The sequence below is a fragment of the Palaemon carinicauda genome, chromosome 16, assembly GCF_036898095.1.
Source record: "Palaemon carinicauda isolate YSFRI2023 chromosome 16, ASM3689809v2, whole genome shotgun sequence".
NCBI lineage: Eukaryota > Metazoa > Arthropoda > Malacostraca > Decapoda > Palaemonidae > Palaemon > Palaemon carinicauda.
This window is the reverse complement of record NC_090740.1, coordinates 62,132,877-62,150,376: the sequence shown is the minus strand read 5'-3', so window position 1 is coordinate 62,150,376 and position 17,500 is coordinate 62,132,877. Positions and strand designations below refer to the sequence as shown.

At 35.6% G+C, this 17,500-nt stretch overlaps 1 protein-coding gene across 1 annotated transcript in view; it reads left to right on the top strand.

The window, feature by feature from the left end:
* The window catches only part of LOC137655743 (G-protein coupled receptor Mth2-like), a 51,181-nt gene that overhangs the window by 3,731 nt on the left and 29,950 nt on the right, over positions 1–17,500 (top strand). Inside the window, exon 2 of the mRNA XM_068389806.1 lies at positions 2,087–2,616. Within this exon, the coding sequence (XP_068245907.1) occupies positions 2,101–2,616 (516 nt within the window). The 5' untranslated portion in view covers positions 2,087–2,100. The remainder of the gene's footprint in view (positions 1–2,086; positions 2,617–17,500) is intronic.

Below are 17,500 nucleotides of genomic sequence, written 5' to 3'. Positions count from 1 at the left end.
GATTCAGCAACCCCAGATCTACATTCAGGAGATGGAATTGATGCAAAAAGAGTAGCATCATCTGCATATGCAACAAGCTTGTTTTCTAAACCAAACCACATGTCATGTGTATATAGTATGAAAAGTAATGGGCCAAGAACTATACCCTGAGGAACACCAGACATCACATTCCTATACTCACTATAGTGCCCATCAGCAACAACTCTTTGCAATCTATTACTTAAAAATTCAACAATGATGCTAAGAAACGACCCATCCACTCGCCAACTGTTTGAGTTTGAAAACAATGGCCTTATGATTAACACGGTCAAAGGCACCACTAAAATCATAGCCAATCACACGAAGTTCCTGACCACAATCAAGGGATTTTTGTACAGCATTGGAGATTGTAGCAGATGATGCTACTCTCTTTGCATCAATTGCATCTCATGAATGTAGATCTGGGGTGGCTGAATCCCTTAATAGAGATCTAGCTAAAATTAGTGCATGGTGCAAATTATGGGGTATGAAGATGAATCCTAACAAAACTCAAAGTATGATAGCAAGTAGGTCAAGGATCGTGGCTCCTCAATATCCGGATCTCATCAATGATAATGTTTCTTTAACTTTGTATGACTTTTAAAATTTTAGGTGTGATTCTCGACAGCAAATTTACTATTGAGAAACACATTAATTCTGTGTCTTCTTCAATTGCACAAAAATTGGATTATTGAGAAAGTCGTTTAAGATTTTCGGTGATCAATCTATTCTGAGGAAGTGTTTTAATTCTTTCATTTTACTTTGTTTCGAATATTGTTCTCCTGTCTGGTTTTCAGCTGCTGATTCTCATCTTGATTTGTTGAACAGGATCGTACGGTCTATTTCTTATTCCTGATCTAGATATCAATCTCTGCGCCGTCGTTCAATTAGTTCATTATGCATGTTGCATAAGATTTTGTATACTTTTGACCATCCTTTACATTCAGATCTTCCCGAACAGTTCCATCCTGTTTGTAATTCTAGGTATGCAGTTAATTTTAATAGTCAGGCCTTCTCCATCATGAGGCTCAATGCTACACAGTACTCTAGAAGTTTTATTCCAGCTATGACCAAGTTGTGGAATGATCTTCCCTATCGTGTAAGTGAATCAGTAGAACGTCAAAAGTTCAAACTCGCAGCAAATGCAATTGCATAATGCAGATAAACGTTATCTATACCAAATGGCATTTAAATCAATCATGAAAAAGTGACATGTATATATCAGATATAGACATTTCCTTTACACAATCAATTGAAAACTGGTATTTGAATAACGGAAGTGAGATGACCTTTAGATCACGAGAGAGAGAGAGAGAGAGAGAGAGAGAGAGAGAGAGAGAGAGAGAGAGTTGTAGGACCTAATGAAAGAAAATTGAAGCTAATTTCTACGGGAAGAAATTTTACTTATGTAAAGTGCAGATTTTTCATCTTTCTTGTTTGTATCCGCATCCTGTTATTTGTCTTTATATTCGAAATTTGACCGTTTTCTGTACTGTAGCCTACACAGATATTCTATTAACCTGTCCATAATTATTCCCATCTTATATCTCTATTTTCGTTCTCTTCCATCTCCTTGACTGTCAATGCTACATGTCCCTGTTTTTCGACCACAAAAAGGTTTTTGTAGATAATGATAAGAAGGAATTCATTTTATTTTTATTATTGTGTTCAGTTCTCCACGTTCTCGTCTCCATTTTGACGAGGATTTTGAATACGAGAAAAAATGATTGATTGATTGATTGATTGCAATTTATCGCTAAAAATATCAGGGTCCCAGAAGGACAGAGGAAAAGGTGTCCCTCAAATGTCATTTTTTTCTCTGAAAATCATAAAAATCATGTTTCCTCACCGATAAAAGAAAAAAAATTTGATCATCATTTGAGCAAAAATTTTACCAGCTGTAACTTTATGATAATGATATTCTCTGCTCTGCCGCTTTTATGTGTATAGATATATAAGTAAGTTTTCTATCATTTTCATGGATGTTTTGGACTAGTATAGCATGGATAAGGTATTTTTCTGTATCTTAGACTTTTATTCTAACAACCTCTTTTGTCGTTGATTTCAGATTTATTCTCCACAATGAGGCCAAGGAAGCCTCAAAAGAGCCAGTTGCTGAATTTTAACGGACATTTTGATTCAGCTCGAGCGTATTATTTCCTATTTAGTCTTCTATTACTTTTACTAAACAAGAGTTGTAATGGACAGGAAGGTGTCAACCTACCACGCACAGACAATTCTTCCAGGATTGAAGAAAATTTAATGGATTCACAAGTACACGATTACTACCACATTGAACTATGCTGTCCCGAAGATGAATATTTTGAGGCAGCCAGATGCGTTTCCTTTAATAATTCGAAGAAATTCAGCCCTCCAGATCTCTCTATTAATGCATCATGGAAATACCAGGAATTCGAGTGCCCACTTGGGTATGATACACTACAAGTAGATTTTACGAACAATAGTTTAACTGTCGACGAAGGATCTGTCTCGTTGAAGTGGCGAGAGGTACTTGGAAAGACAACAACAAAATTCTGCATAAGTTTCCTACCCACAGATGTTTACATTGGCGTTGTTTGTCGCCCAAATATCAATAAGGTAAGCGTCTACGTTTCACACACACACTCGCAGGCATATATATATATATATATATATATATATATATATATATATATATATATATATATATATATATATATATACATATATATGTACATATATGTGTACATATACTTACTTTTACGGGTTTATTTCTCGCCCTCCATCACACACTAAAGGTCTGTTCAGGCGGGCCTTGGTGTGTGAAAAAATAATTTCTTTCCAGTTAATATTTTGCTCTGTATCGTTATCAGTTATTTCGCTAGCATTTGTATTCAGGCTTGATAGTTTAAAGGTCACTATTATAACACTTTCTAAAAAGATAAGTCTTCAGGTTTTTCTTGAAAGCTGCCACAATTATTGCTATTCTTGACATTGAGTGGAAGGTCGTTAAAGAGTCTCGGTGCAGCATAACTGAACGTTCTTCCTCCTATTGCATGATTCACACTAATATCGAATAGTCTATGTGGGTCATCAGCATGTTTAACTCTTACAGCGGCGCTGGTAGCTTCAGGGTAGGGGACCAAGCAATCACGAAGATATTTAGGCTTATCACTTGTAAGTGCTTTGTGAGTCAACAAGCAAATTTTAAATTCAATTCTAGCCTTAACAGGTAACCAATGTAGATCGATCAATGCAGGAGTTATTCTCTCCCTTAGTTTAATGCCTTTTATCAGTCTAGCCGCCCGGTTTTGCACATTTTGAAGCTTTCTTAGTAGTGTATTGGGCAATTTGTAGTACAGAGAATTGCAATAATCAAGCCTTGATATTACATGACTCATCACTAAAATTTTTGTACTGCCCTCTGTTAAATATTTTCTAATAAATGCTATGTTTCTCAGGTGATAGTTACACACTTTCACTGTGTTCACAATTGGGTCCCTCATTGACAAATTACAATCTACCAGTACACCCAAATTTTTCACAACAGGCACAATCCCAACATCAGCATCACCAATTTTTCATACTTTGAATTAACTGGTAATTCTTCAAAGCCACCTTTATGCCAAAAAACATACATTCTGTTTTAACATCATTTAATTTGAGCTTTTTCCTCTGCATCCATGTTTTTATTTCAGTCATTATCTCATCAATTTTCTTCTCTGTATCTTGTGTTGTTGAAATTGAGAGGTAAAACTGAGTATCATCTGCATATAGTTTAAAGCCCACTTTTTGTTTTTTCAAGATGTGTGATAGATCGATAGTATATATGTTAAACAAGATAGGGCCCAGAACACTACCCTGTGGTACACCCTTCATAAGAATTCTCTCATTGCATCGGTTTCCAGAAACTTCTATAATAGTCTTCCTGTTCACTAAGTAACTTCGCAAAAATTTCAGTGCTTCCTCAGTCACTCCAATAGACTTTTAAGTCGTCAAGTAAGTACTCGTGCACAACAGTGTCAAAAGCAGCACTAAGATCTAACATAATCAAAATACCACACTTTCCCTCATCAAGAAGACCTATCATATCATTCATTATTGAGCATAAGGTAGTTTCTGTAGAATGATTAGCTCTGTAGGCCGATTGATTTTCCGGGAATACCTCTAACTCATCTATATGCGCCCATAATTGCTCACTTATGACTTTTTCAATAAGCTTTGACATGTAGGATAAATTTGAAATGGGCCTATATGAATTTAGCTCGTTTACATCACCTTTTCCTTTGTAAATTGGTTTGATCAACGCAGTTTTTTCACAGCTAGGAAAACATATATATATATATATATATATATATATATATATATATATATATTGGTACAATAACAGATAAAAAAGTGTATATACTGTATATATATGTATGTATGTTGTATGTGTAGCCTACATACACACACACACATATATATATATATATATATATATATATATATATATATATATATATATATATATATATATATATATTGGTATAACAGATAAAGAAGTGTATATACTGTATGTATGTATGTTGCATGTGTACATATATATAGGTAGATAGACATGGATTATGTGTTGATAACTAAAAGAATGTTTGGAAGATTGAAAGACGTGCACGTGTTTAGGGGTATGGCTAACTGTATGTCTGATCATTTTTTGGTGGAAGGAAAATTAGTTGTAGCAAAAGAGTGGGGGAATAGAGTAGTTGGATGTAAAAGGGAGCTAGTGAGGGTTGAAGAGCTAATAAAACCGGGAGTACAAAGTAAATATCAAGAAAGGTTGAAAATGGCATATGGCGAAGTGAAAGTAAGAGAAACTGGTAATTTAGAGGAGGAGTGGAAGTTAGTAAGAGAAAATTTTGTTGGGATTGCAAATGATGTGTGTGGCAAGAAGTTTGTTGGAGGCAGCATGAGGAAGGGCAGTGATTGGTGGAATGAAGTAGTGAAGGTAAAAGTGGAAGAGAAAAAGAGGGCTTTTGAAGAATGGCTGCAGAGTAATAGTGTAGAGAATTATGAAAGATATAGAGAGAAAAGTGTGGAAGTAAAGCACAAGGTAAGTGAGGCAAAGAGGGCAGCTGACCTGAGGTGGGGTCAGGGATTGGGTCATTCTTATGAAGAGAATAAGGAGAAGTTTTGGAAAGAAGTGAAGAGAGTAAGGAAGGCTGGTTCAAGAATTGAAGAGATGGTGAAAGATGGAAATGGAAAGTTGTTAAAAGGAGAAGAGGCAAAGAAAAGGTGGGCGGAATCTTTTCAAAGTTTACTGAATGTTGATAATAATAGGGAGGCAGATATAATTGCTGTTGCAGGTGTTGAAGTGGCGGTGATGGGAGATGAGAATGAGAGAGAGATTACAAGAGAGGAAGTGAGGAGAGCACTAGATGAAACGAGAGTAGGAAAAGCATCTGGTATGGATGGTGTGAGAGCTGAGATGTTGAAGGATGGGGGTGTAACTGTACTTGATGTTGGTGAGATTGTTTAATGTGTGTTTTGTGTTATCAATGGTACCAGTAGATTGGGTTTGTGCATGTATTGTACCACTATATAAGGGTAAGGGAGATTTGCATGAGTGTTGTAATTCAAGGGATATTGATTTGTTGAGTGTAGTTGGAAAAGTGTATGGTAGAGTACTGATTAATAGGATTAAGGATAAAACAGAGAATGCCATCTTAGAAGTACAGGGTGGTTTTAGAAGAGGTAGGGGTTGTATGAATCAGATTTTTACAGTTAGGCAGATATGCGAGAAATATTTAGCAAAAGGTAAGGAGGTGCATGTTGTGTTTAGACCTGGAGAAAGTGTATGATAGAGTTGATAGGGAAGCAATGTGGAATGTGATGAGGTTATATGGAGTTGGTAGAAGGTTGTTGCAAGCAGTGAAAAGTTTCTACAAAGGTAGTAAAGCATGAGTTAGGATAGGAAATGAAGTGAGCGATTGGTTTCCGGTGAGAGTGGGGCTGAGACAGGGATGTGTGATGCCGCCGTGGTTGTTTAACTTGTATGTTGATGGAGTGGTGAGAGAGGTGAATGCTCGAGTGCTTGGATGAGGATTGAAACTGGTAGACGAGAATGACCATGAATGGGAGGTAATTCAGTTGTTGTTTGCGGATGATACTGTACTGGTTGCAGACGCAGAAGAGAAGCTTGGCCGATTAGTGACATAATTTGGAAGGGTGTGTGAGAGAAGGAAGTTGAGAGTTAATGTGGGTAAGAGTAAGGTTATGAGATGTACGAGAAGGGAAGGTGGTGCGACGTTGGATGTCATGTTGAATGGAGAGTTACTTGAGGAGGTGGATCAGTTTAAGTACTTTGGGTCTGTTGTTGCAGCAAATGGTGGAGTGGAAGTAGATGTACGTCGGAGAGTGAATGGAGGATGCAAAGTGTTTGGGGCAGTTAAGGGAGTAGTAAAAAATAGAGGGTTGGGCATGAATGTAAAGAGAGTTCTGTATGAGAAAGTGATTGTACCAACTGTGATGTATGGATTGGAGTTGTGGGAAATGAAAGTGATGGAGAGACAGAAATTAAATGTGTTTGAGATGAAGTGTCTAAGGAGTATGGCTGGTGTATCTCGAGTAGATAGTGTTAGGAACGAAGTAGTGAGGGTGAGAACGGGTGTAAGAAATAAGTTAGCAGCTAGAGTGGATATGAATGTGTTGAGGTGGTTTGGCCATGTTGAGAGAATGGAAAATGGCTGTCTGCTAAAGAAGGTGATGAATGCAAGAGTTGATGGGAGAAGTACCAGAGGAAGGCCAAGGTTTGGGTGGATGGATGGAGTGAAGGAAGCTCTGGGTGATAGGAGGATAGATGTGAGGGAGGCAAGAGAGCGTGCTAGAAATAGGAATGAATGGCGAGCGATTGTGACGCAGTTCTGGTAGGCCCTGCTGCTTCCTCTGATGCCTTGGATGACAGCGGAGGTAGCAGCAGTAGGGGATTCAGCGTTATGAAGCTTCATCTGTGGTGGATAACATGGGAGGGTAGGCTGTGGCACCCTAGCCGTACCAGCCGAACTCGGTTGAGTCCCTTGTCAGGCTGGGAGGAACGTAGAGAGGAGAGGTCCCCTTTTTTTGTTTCATTTGTTTGATGCCAGCTACCCCCCCAAAATTGTGGGAAGTGCCTTGGTATATGATGTATATATATATATACTGTATATATATATATATATATATATATATATATATATATATATATACTGTATATATATATATATATATATATATATATATATATATATATATATACTGTATATATATGTATATATATATATATATATATATATATATATATATATATATATATATATATATATTTATATATATATTATATATATACATATATATTATCTGCATTGTTAAAACATGACAGATGACGCGTTATTAGCGTAAGATATGTATTAAACCATGAAGTGTAATTGAAGATTAACGGGGTTTATAGTTTCATCACGTGGCACCATCGTGCTCACAATGAAAATGAAAACACGGATACATTGCATTCATACTTATGAAATCAAGTGTTTCGATGACCCCAGATAACCAGGAATTAAGAAAAAATTATTATATAAGATCACAGGATAATAGACCATTGGTTGAATTTAGCATTTGACATTTTGAATAGGCAATTAACATGGATTCCAAAATATTTATTTTAGAAAAGTCATTGACATCGATTACTGTCTCAGTATTTGATCAGCCAATAAAAATCTTATGATTAAAGCCAAGAAAGCCTTTTAAAGCATTCAGTTAGAGATAAGGTATCAATGCTTAACATGTTTTTTTTTTACTATTTCATGAATATTATTAGGTGTAATCCTTCATTGGAATAAAGGCTGATATAACGGTAGTGATTAGATATAACTACACTTTGAAAAACAGGTTAAATAAAAATAGATCTCGAAAGGGTAATCTCCGTAAAGAGCAAGTGTCTGTATATATATATATATATATATATATATATATATATATATATATATATATATATATATATATATATATATATATATGTGTGTGTGTGTGTGTGTGTGTGTATATGTATATATGTATACAGTATATGTATATATATATATATATATATATATATATGTGTGTGTGTGTGTGTGTGTGTGTGTGTGTGTGTGTGTGTGTACTCGGAAAACAACAATCTCCCACAAACTGCCCAAACTAGCGTGTTGTAATTAGGAAAGAGGGAGGGGTGGAAAGGGATAAATCTGGGTGTGTTTATGTGTGCTTGCATACCTATCTAGATATTTAGTCGTATGTTATTTAGTATCTATGTTCAAGATGTAATTTGTTTGATGACAGCCAAATATAGAAAGATATATCTTTAAAAACCAAACGACATAAGATGGCCGTGCCAAAACTGTACACAAATAATGCCCTGTCAGTAATCCATGTTACTGACTTTACCTAAAGAGAAGTTTTGGAATATATTCTAATTACTGTACTGTACCAAAGGTCAAGACATGGTCTGTTTTTCAGTTACCTTGTATTTTCATATTTTCCTAAGTCCTACTTACTTTACTTTTGCTTTAAGGGCTACTTTCCTGGCCCTATCACACAAGGAAACTCTGTGCACTTCAGAACTACAAAATCTGTTTGTCGTATGCATTCTTAGGCATTTATTGTATCATACAGCGTATTCCGTGTTAATTTTCAAATCCACATTATCGAAGCACATAGAGAACAAGAAAGTCTAAAGTTTCTTCTTGAAAGCCTTTATACGAGTATCTTCAGCCTTTCGTATGCCTAGTGAGAGCTTGTTATTTAGTCTTAGGTATGCACATTTTAAAGCTCTAGAACAGAGGTTCTCAACTTCTTTTAACCCATGAATCTCTTATCCACTGAATTTTTTGTGGACCCTCACATCAATTCCCAAAAAGAAAAAAAAAACATTCATATTTTTAACTAATAAAGATGGTCAAGAATGAAAGAAATAGTAAATATTTATGCTTTATTTTGAAGGGAGACTAATCATTATTAAATTATATAGAGCATTTGTGGGCACTATTAGTAATTTATAGTAAATCAATTTGAAATCGGCCTGATTACAAAGGTAGAAATTTATTCCATGAGATCCCTGTGGTGAATGTCGCTCAGAGAGTTTTCATATATTCGTCTCCAACGTGCTTGAAAAAAATTTAAACGATGAGTCAACAGAATATTCTACTTTGAAAAATAAAACAAAACGCATTTTTTATTACAATAACATAGATTCCTTGTCAAATGTTGATATTTACAACACAAAGAAAATCCTCTTACTGAAAAAATTAATGATAGTTGAAAACCACTATATTTCACAATGTCGACTCCATAACGAGCTTTTGATAATATGTTAAGTGGGAGACAAGTCTAAATCCTGATTCAACAAGGTAAGATGAGGGAAAAGCTATGACATAGAGCAGCGCCATTTGTTTTCAGTATATTTTGCTTCCTGTCTTTAAATGTTACATCCAATATTTCCTCCATTTGTAATTCAATGAGGATATCCTGTAAAGAAATATCTACATCGGCGGCTTTAACTCCGAAAGGAATTGCCTCCCAATTTGGTTTGGCCATCGTGAGTAGATCACTAAACCAAGCTTGCATTTTTTCATGTACAATTTCCAATTATTCAACATACAATACAAGGTCATCGTCGTGGAAATCACGGTTAATAGAGGCCAAGCAAGGAAACTTTTCAAAAGTACAACTTCCGAATTTAATTTTGTACAGCTTCAAGTTTTCTCCGAAAAGCAGTAATGACACATTTACTGGATATGAGATAAGAACATTTTCCTTGGTGCTGTTTATATAGTAAATTCACTTTTCGAATATATAAGATAAGTAAAACAAATCGCATTTAGTTATAAGCAATTGTTCTCCGAGCGGGGTGTTGGCCAGAACTAAGACAATAGAGTTCCACGTTCAGTAAAACAACGAAGACAATTCCCCTTTGATAAACTCCTCACCTCAGTAGTATGTATTCCAAAGCATTCAGACTCTCCTCCATTTTCTTTGCAGAATTCACTAAGAGAATTTGATTAACCACTTTTATCATAACACTAGGGGCATCATGCAGACGTCCGCCCAAGTGCTTTGTAACTTGATGTTGACGGTGTATCGCACAGTGCGTGTAAAATGATTTGGAAACATTCTTTTTCAAAATGCATCGCATCAAAACTTTCGTATTTGCCAGTCATGGATCATACAACATCAGTAGCACATGCAATGATATTTTTTAGTGGATTATCATTTAAATAAGTAACAACTTCATTAAGAATAGTTTCACATTTTGTGTCTATGTAAAGACTTATGGCAAAGAGCATTTCCCCTCTGGATCCTTGATAATCTATAGTCACATATGCTAATAAAAAAAAATCGTTATCTCTTAAAGTAGTCATCAATTTGAAGGAAAACTGTGTTACTTGCAAAATAACTATTAAGTGTCTTTTTACATCCTATGCCATTTCTTTAATGTGCATTTACATGGAAGAATTACTTGAAGGAATGAACTTAGTAACTATACTTGCATTTTGTTTCATAACTGATAAAATTACAGCACACAGGTGGAAAAATTATGGTTTCACCAACATTATGCTATACACATTGGCCCTCTTCTTGTTGGAAAGTGGGAGAAGTATGCAGAAGCATTTTATATATAACAGGAAAAGTTGATTTTTCAATGACATAAAAGGGTATAGTTGATTTGTAGACACATAACTCACATTTAGTTACTTCCAGGTAGATTCTTAATCTGGTTGGAGATTGGCATCTTGAAATGGGATGGTTATCAGGTAGTTGATCTTGTCGGATTGTCCTTTTTACTATTGGATTTAGGAGGGTATTGTCTTCCAAGTCTCCTTTCCATTGTCTCTCGGATAAATTGATGTTGTTTCAATCATGAGAGCTAATCCAATAATCTTTCTCCTAATAGTCCTGACTTCTCCATCATGAGACTCATACAGTATTCTAGAAGTGTTATTCCAGCTGTGACCAAGTCGTGGAATTACCTCCCTAATCAGGTAGTTGAATCGGTGGAAGTTCAAAAGTTCAAACTTGCCGCAAATTTACTTTATTGTTGTTACTATTCTTGAAATGTGTTATCTTAATTGTTCATTAATATTATTAGTGTTTATCTATTTGCACATTTCATTTCCTTACACGATGTTAGATGGTATAATAGTGAGCTATTAAAGGCAAAAAGACACAGACGTAAGATGGAAGGTAGATGGAAAAGAGCCAAATCCTTACAAGCCAGAAATCTATATAATAAGGCCAGAAACGACTATAACATCCTGTTAGAAAAAACAAAAAGAAAATTCTACAACGGCGAATGTAAAAAAACTAATAACATGAAGGACTTTCATAAAAACCTTGATGATTTGATGGGATTAAAGAAAAAATATGTCTTGCCTGACAATGTTTGTGCAGAGAGTTTTGCTATATTCTTTAGTGAAAAAATTGATAAAATCTATAGAGGCTTCCCCCAAAATCACTTGGAAGGACAGTCAGCTATGCCAGTGAAGGAGGGAAAGAAGTTAATAAAATTTAGGGAGATAAATATGTGCGACTTGTTAAAGGTTATGAGAGAGATGAAGAATACATATTGTGAAAACGACCCATTCCCAAACAGTTCAATAAGTGAAGCTCCAAACAAACAAGTCTTATATAATATTTACCTGAACATAATTAACCTAAGTATATCGCAATCCTGTTTTCCTAGCTGTGAAAAAACTGCGTTGATCAAACCAATTTACAAAGGGAAAGGTGATGTAAACGAGCTAAATTCATATAGGCCCATTTCAAATTTATCCTACATGTCAAAGCTTATTGAAAAAGTCATAAGTGAGCAATTGTGGGCGCATATTGACGAGTTAGAGGTATTCCCGGAAAATCAATCGGCCTACAGAGCTAATCATTCTACAGAAACTACTTTGTGCTCAATAATGAATGATGTGATAGGTCTTCTTGATGGGGGAAAGTGTGGAATTTTAATTATGTTAGATCTTAGTGCTGCTTTTGACACTGTTGTGCACGAATACTTACTTGACGACTTGAAGTCTATTGGAGTGACTCAGGAAGCACTGAAATTTTTGCGAAGTTACTTAGTGAACAGGAAGACTATTGTAGAAGTTTCTGGAAACCGATCCAATGAGAGAATACTTATGAAGGGTGTACCACAGGGTAGTGTCCTGGGCCCTATCTTGTTTAACATATATACTATCGAGCTATCACACATCTTGAAAAAACAAAAAGTGGGTTTTAAACTATATGCAGATGATACTCAGTTTTACCTCTCAATTTCAACAACACAAGATACAGGGAAGAAAATTGATGAGATAATGACTGAAATAAAAACATGGATGCAGAGGAAAAAGCTCAAATTAAATGATGATAAAACAGAATGTATGTTTTTTGGCACAAGGGTGGCTTTGAAGAATTACCAGTTAATTCAAAGTATAAAAATTGGTGATGCTGATGTTGGGATTGTGCCTGTTGTGAAAAATTTGGGTGTACTGATAGACTGTAATTTGTCAATGAAGGACCAAATTGTGAACACAGTGAAAGTGTGTAACTATCACCTGAGAAACATAGCATTTATTAGAAAATATTTAACAGAGGGCAGTACAAAAATTTTAGTGGTGAGTCATGTAATATCAAGGCTTGATTATTGCAATTCTCTGTACTACAAATTGCCCAATACACTACTAAGGAAGCTTCAAAATGTGCAAAACCGGGCGGCTAGACTGATAAAAGGCATTAAATTTCGGGAGAGAATAACTCCTGCACTGATCGATCTACATTGGTTACCTGTTAAGGCTAGGATTGAATTTGAAATTTGCTTGTTGACTCACAAAGCACTTACAGGTGATAAGCCTAAATATCTTCGCGATTGCTTGATCCCCTACCCTGAAGCTACCAGCGCCACTGTAAGAGTTAGACATGCAGATGACCCACATAGACTATTCGAAATTAGTGTGAATCATGCAATAGGAGGAAGAACGTTCAGTTATGCTGCACCGAGATTCTTTAACGACCTTCCACTCGATGTCAAGAATAGCACAAATGTGGCTGCCTTCAAGAAAAACCTGAAGACTTATCTTTTTAAAAAGTGTTATAATAGTGACCTGAAAACTATTAAGCCTGAATACAAATGCTAGCGAAATAACTGATAACGATACAGAGCAAAATATTAACTGGAAAGGAATTATTTTTTTCATACACCAAGGCCCGCCTGAACAGACCTTTAGTGTTTGATGGAGGGCGAGAAATAAACCTCTAAAAGTAAAAGTAAAAGTATTATTTTTCCTGTTTCAGCCCTTGGGCTTATAGCATCATGCTTTTCCCACTAGGATTGTAGGCTAATTAATAATCATCATCATCATCATCATCTCCACCTACACTTATTGACACAAAGGGCTTCGGTTAAATTTTGCCAGTTGTTTTTATCTTGAGCTTTTAAATCAATACTTCTCCATTCATCATCTCCTACTTCGCGCTTCATAGTCCACAGTCATGTAGGCCTGGGTCTTCCAACTCTGCTAGTGCCTTGTGAAGCCCAACTGAACGCTTGGTGAACTAATCTCTCGGTGAGTGCGAAGAGCACGCCCACGCCATCTCCATCTATCCCTCATCATGATCTCATCCACATATGGCACTTGAGTTTCATTTCTAATCCTGTCCTGCTATTTAGCTCCCAATATCCTTCTGAGGGTTATGTTCTCAAATCTACTAAATCTATTGGAGACTGTTTCAGTATCATACCATTACTCACGTCCATATAGTAACACCTACAGCTACAGCATAAGGGGATAGGATAGGTGTGGGGGGGGGGGGGAATTGGGATTGGAAAGATTGGGGAGAAAAGTGTTAAATTGAAGTACAGTGGGAGGGGAAAAGATTGGGGCAGATCCAATAGCTCTTTGTTGTTATTTTTTGGGGGGCAAACACCATGTCCTGTGGACTTCCTAGAAGTAAGTTCTGTTCAAGTCTCCGAGGGACTTGTGTTTCCATGATTATTCCTTTTTTGGGGTTTGTTTTGTTGTTTTATCTTAATACTCTGGATTTGGTTTGTCCTGAGCAATGAAAGGAGCTATACTTTTCCACCAGGAATGCTCGTTTTGGGTGTGTCTGTTATTTCCTCACTCATTGTTGCAAGTTGTGGGTAAATGATTTTGAATCTTCCCAGGCTTGTGTGGCTCTTCTGTGGTACCTGAAGTTTACTGGTTCGAGATTGTATGTATTATGGAGTTTTTCATTATTATTATTATTATTATTATTATTATTATTATTATTATTATTATTATTATTATTATTAATATTATTATTATTATTATTATTATTATCATTATTATTATTATTATTATTATTATGGTTTAAGCCATGTATGTTTCTTACGTTTCCATTTTGAAATTTTTGTAGGGTTTTCATCTTTGATTGAGCCATTGTGCATACTGGTGCTATTGGATATTCAAATAGAGGTCTTATCAGGCTTTTATTGAGATTTATACATATGTTTTTATCCAATAGTTTGAAACGTTTTAATGCTCCTTTTCTGTGTTTTGCCAGTTGGAGTTTTTGTTTGATATGGCAGTTTATGCCAGTTCTTTTCATAGAGACCAAGGATTTTAACTTCGTTGTTAGATCATTTATGATGTTTTACTGTTATTGGAGCTGGTTTATTATTACATACTGATAAGAGTTGGTATTTGTTGCTATTGGTTCTTATTTTCCACTTGTTTTCATAATCATTTATTCTTTTGATCTCTCTGTTTTTATTTTCAAAAATCTTTTGGAATTTGTAGGATGCATTATTACGTGTGTTATGTTATCTGCATAGGCATAGTTTATGGCATATTCGGGGGTGGTTGGCATATTTGCTGTGTAAATTCTAAAAAGTTGGGGATAGCATGCCACACTGTGGTACCTCACTTTTTATATCTATTGTTTCTCCCAGCTTCCTATCTCTGCTACGTATTATGACAGTTCTGTATTTTATGTAGCTTGAGAGGTGTTTTTCCATTATTATTGGTAGTTCCAATTGAAGTATTTTATATTTGAGGCTGTCATGCCATACTTTATCAAACGCCTTGGAGATATCTCTGCAGATGAAATTGTATTGGTGCTTTTTTTATTTAGTTGGTTCATGGCTATTGTTTCGTAAATTGCCATAAGGACAGTTTCAGTGCTTCTCCCTGTCCCGAAGTGGTGTTGGTGTTTGTACAATTTATTTTTATTTTCTATGAGTGTCCTTAGTCGTGTGTTTATTATTTTTTCGAACACTTTTCCCGGCAGTTCTGGTTGCTAGCAGTTTTTGGTTCTTTCCCTGGTTTAAGGGAAGTATGAGTATTCCTCCTTTGCTTTGTTTTTTGGGAAGTATCCCATTGAGAGTGTTAGGTTTAGCTTATGTTGGAGTCTTCTCCATGCCCCCATTGGTAGTTTTGATAGCATTGGCTTTTTTATGCTGCTTTTACCTGGTGGTTTGTATTCAAATTATTTCACTGCTTTCAGTATCTCATGTATTTTAATGTCGGCTATCAGGTAGTTATTTTCATTCAGTCTTTGTAGATCTGGATTTTGATAGGGGTTTATTCTTTCCCTATTTTATTGTAGGAAGTTGAGGACTTCTGTTTCTGTCCCTATCAAAATTATTTTTTTTTTCTTGGTCAGAGATTTCGAATGTAATCCAATTCCATTTCTTCTATTTTATCACCATTACTGTTGATTAAGTATGGTGTTTCTATTTTTGGTTTTCCCAGTAATCTTTGTAGTTTTTTTTTCCAGAATTTCTCTGGGTCTTTGTATGTTTGTCCTAGTTTGATTATCGTGTTGTTCCAGTTTTCTCTGTTTAAACTGTTAGATTCTTCAACTATTTCATTTTGAATGTGCCTTATTAGGGTGTATGTTACCCTTATCCACCTATGTGTGTTTGATTGTAGGTAATTTAATTGTTGGGTGAGTAGTTTCGAGTAGTCGTTATCTGGGGTGTGTTTATGGTATGATATTCTCTTTATTGGAGAGACCGTTTCCATTGTTTCTGAGATGTCTGACATCCATTTATTAATTTCTGAGTTTATTGTGTTTTCTGTTGTGGTTTCATTGCGGTTTAGGTCTATTACTTGCTCCTGTGTGACTATTTTCCTTGTTATTGTATCTTTCAAGATTTCCCAATTAGCCTTCTTTATGTTTCGCCTAAACTGATATAGCCAGATTTTTAAATGTAATTTCAGGCAATTTTATTTCCAAATTCTACTTAACCTAGCCATTGTCTGATTTGCTTTCTTTTCAATCTTTCACTAAGCTCTAATTCTAAAGACCCTGTATTGGAGGTCATAGTTCCTAAGTACTTAAATGATTCTACCTCATTAATTCTTTCTCCTTCCAATGAGATTTCATCTTCATTGCATACTCAATTCTCATCATCTCTGTCTTTCTTCTATTTATCTTGAGACCAACCTCCTGTGATATTTCATACATTCTGGCAAGCAAGCATTGTAAATCCTGTGGTGCTCTGCTAACAAGGACAGCATCATCAGCATACTCTAGGTCTGCTAGTTTTCTATCTCTAATCCAGTCCAATCTTTCTCCACTATCTCCGACTGTTCTACGCATTGCAAAATCCATGAGGAGGATAAATAACATTAGTGACAACACATTCCTTTCCAGTACTCCGCTGTTCACTGAAAATTCATTTGATAAGACTCCATTGACATTAAATTTGCACCTGTTATGCTCATGAATAGACTTAATCAAATTCACATATTCAAGAGGAATTCCATAATAACGCAGAACTCGCCACAAAATTAGCCGGTGCACACTATTAAAGGCTTTTTCATGGTCAACAAATGCCATCAAAAATGGATTTCTATATTTTACGTATTGCTGTATAACATGTCTTAAAATGAAAATTGGGTTAGTGCAACTTCTACCTTTTTGAAATCCTGCTTGTTCATCAAGCTTTCTCTCCAGTCTCTTTAGAATAAGCATACTATTTATTTTCATAACAATTTACATAAGTTTTATGCCTCTATAATTATTGCAATCAGTCTGGTCTCTTTTTTTTCTATTTTCACCAACACTCCTAACTCCCATTCATCAGGTTTTGCCTCTTCATACCACATTCTACAAAACAATCCTGTAAGTATTTTGGGAGTCACTTCATTTTCAGCCAGTATCATCTCGGTAGTTATTCCTTTGTATCCAGGGGCTTTCCATCTGAGTTTTTTAATGATAGCGTTGACTCCAAGCACACCGAACTCTTTCATGGCCACATCAAGGTCTTCATCAGCTTCAGGTATATCAATCAAATTATTCCCTTCAAATCTCCTATTCATAACCTCACTAAAGTGTTCCATCCAACGTTGCCTTTCTTCCTCTTCTGTTGTTATAACAGATCCATCTCTTTTTGATGGGTATATGCTTCTTCTTCTTTGCCTCAGTAGAAATTTCATTGATCATTCTATGAGCGATTCTTACACCAGAGCCACTCCCTGATTTCATA